At 35.7% G+C, this 1,212-nt stretch overlaps 1 protein-coding gene across 1 annotated transcript; it reads left to right on the top strand.

The window, feature by feature from the left end:
* Positions 1-364: 364 nt before the first annotated feature.
* Positions 365-698, top strand: LOC106321860 (caffeoylshikimate esterase-like; the record flags this gene model as incomplete). Its single annotated transcript, XM_013760089.1, has 1 exon — positions 365-698. A coding segment is annotated over exon 1 (334 nt), but the record flags the coding sequence as incomplete, so codon positions are not given.
* Between the last annotated feature and the right edge of the window lie 514 nt (positions 699-1,212).

The raw sequence follows: 1,212 nt of genomic DNA on the forward strand, positions 1-1,212 counted from the left end.
GAGTTTAGAAAAGATTAAATGTTTTTAACTTTGATGTATAGAATAGTTGTTGCTTTTTCTTATTTTTTTACAAAGTTATAATAATAGTTGTTGAAGATAAGATTTTTTAAAGGGAAGAAGTAATTATTTACTAAATGTGGCATGATAATTCTCCTTTTCTTACATTGTCAGAAACGGACTGTTTCTGTAATAAAAAAATGAATACCAAAAACCTTTATTAATTATAATAATTATCTTTTAATTTAAATCAAGTTTAATTAATATTCCTTGTATATATGTACTCTCATTTATCTCCTTCGTGCGTTCACTTTCCCAAGCTCCACCAACCATATTCAGTAGAGAAGAAGAAAAGAAAGCGAAAACGATGTCATCTGAGGCGGAGAAGTCAAACAATTCAGCTCCGGCGACACCGCCGCCGTATTTCTGGGGAGACATGCCGGAGGAAGAGTACTACACTTCCCAAGGCGTGCGTAACACCAAATCCTACTTCGAAACACCCAACGGCAAGCTCTTCACGCAGAGCTTTCTTCCCTTAGATGGTGAGATCAAAGGGACGGTGTACATGTCTCACGGGTACGGATCCGACACGAGCTGGATGTTCCAGAAGATCTGCATGAGCTTCTGCAATTGGGGCTACGCTGTTTTCGCCGCCGATCTTCTTGGTCACGGCCGTTCCGATGGCATCCGCTGCTACTTGGGTTCGTTCACTGCTCTGTTTTTGAAAAATCTCAACTTTAATTAAATAAATGTTAGGCAAAACAGAGAGATTACTTGAAAATGAACACTGTAGATTAGGGCTTTAAGTTGAATGTGTTACCAAAAAAAAGTAAAATATTTAGGATTTTTTATGTTACATGGGTTCATTCTCTGCTCTGTTCCCTTTTTAAAGAACTCTGTTTTGAAATTTTTTTGGTTAATTGAAAATTCTCAACTTTAGTTGATGTGTAAAGGCTAAGGCAAAACAGAGTGATTACTTGAAACTGAACTCTCACTGTAGATTAAGGTTTTAAGTTGAATGTGTTACAAAATAATTGTAAAATGTTTATGATCTTTTGTGCTACATGGGTTCGTTCTCTCCTCTATTTTCTTTTTGAAGAACTCTGTTTTGAATATTTTTGGTTAACTGAAAAATCTTAACTTTAGCAAACAGAGAGATTACTTGAAACTGAAGTCTCACTGCAGATTAGGGTTTTAGGTTGAATATGTTTTGGG

This window comes from Brassica oleracea, unplaced genomic scaffold (genome assembly GCF_000695525.1).
Source record: "Brassica oleracea var. oleracea cultivar TO1000 unplaced genomic scaffold, BOL UnpScaffold03382, whole genome shotgun sequence".
NCBI lineage: Eukaryota > Viridiplantae > Streptophyta > Magnoliopsida > Brassicales > Brassicaceae > Brassica > Brassica oleracea.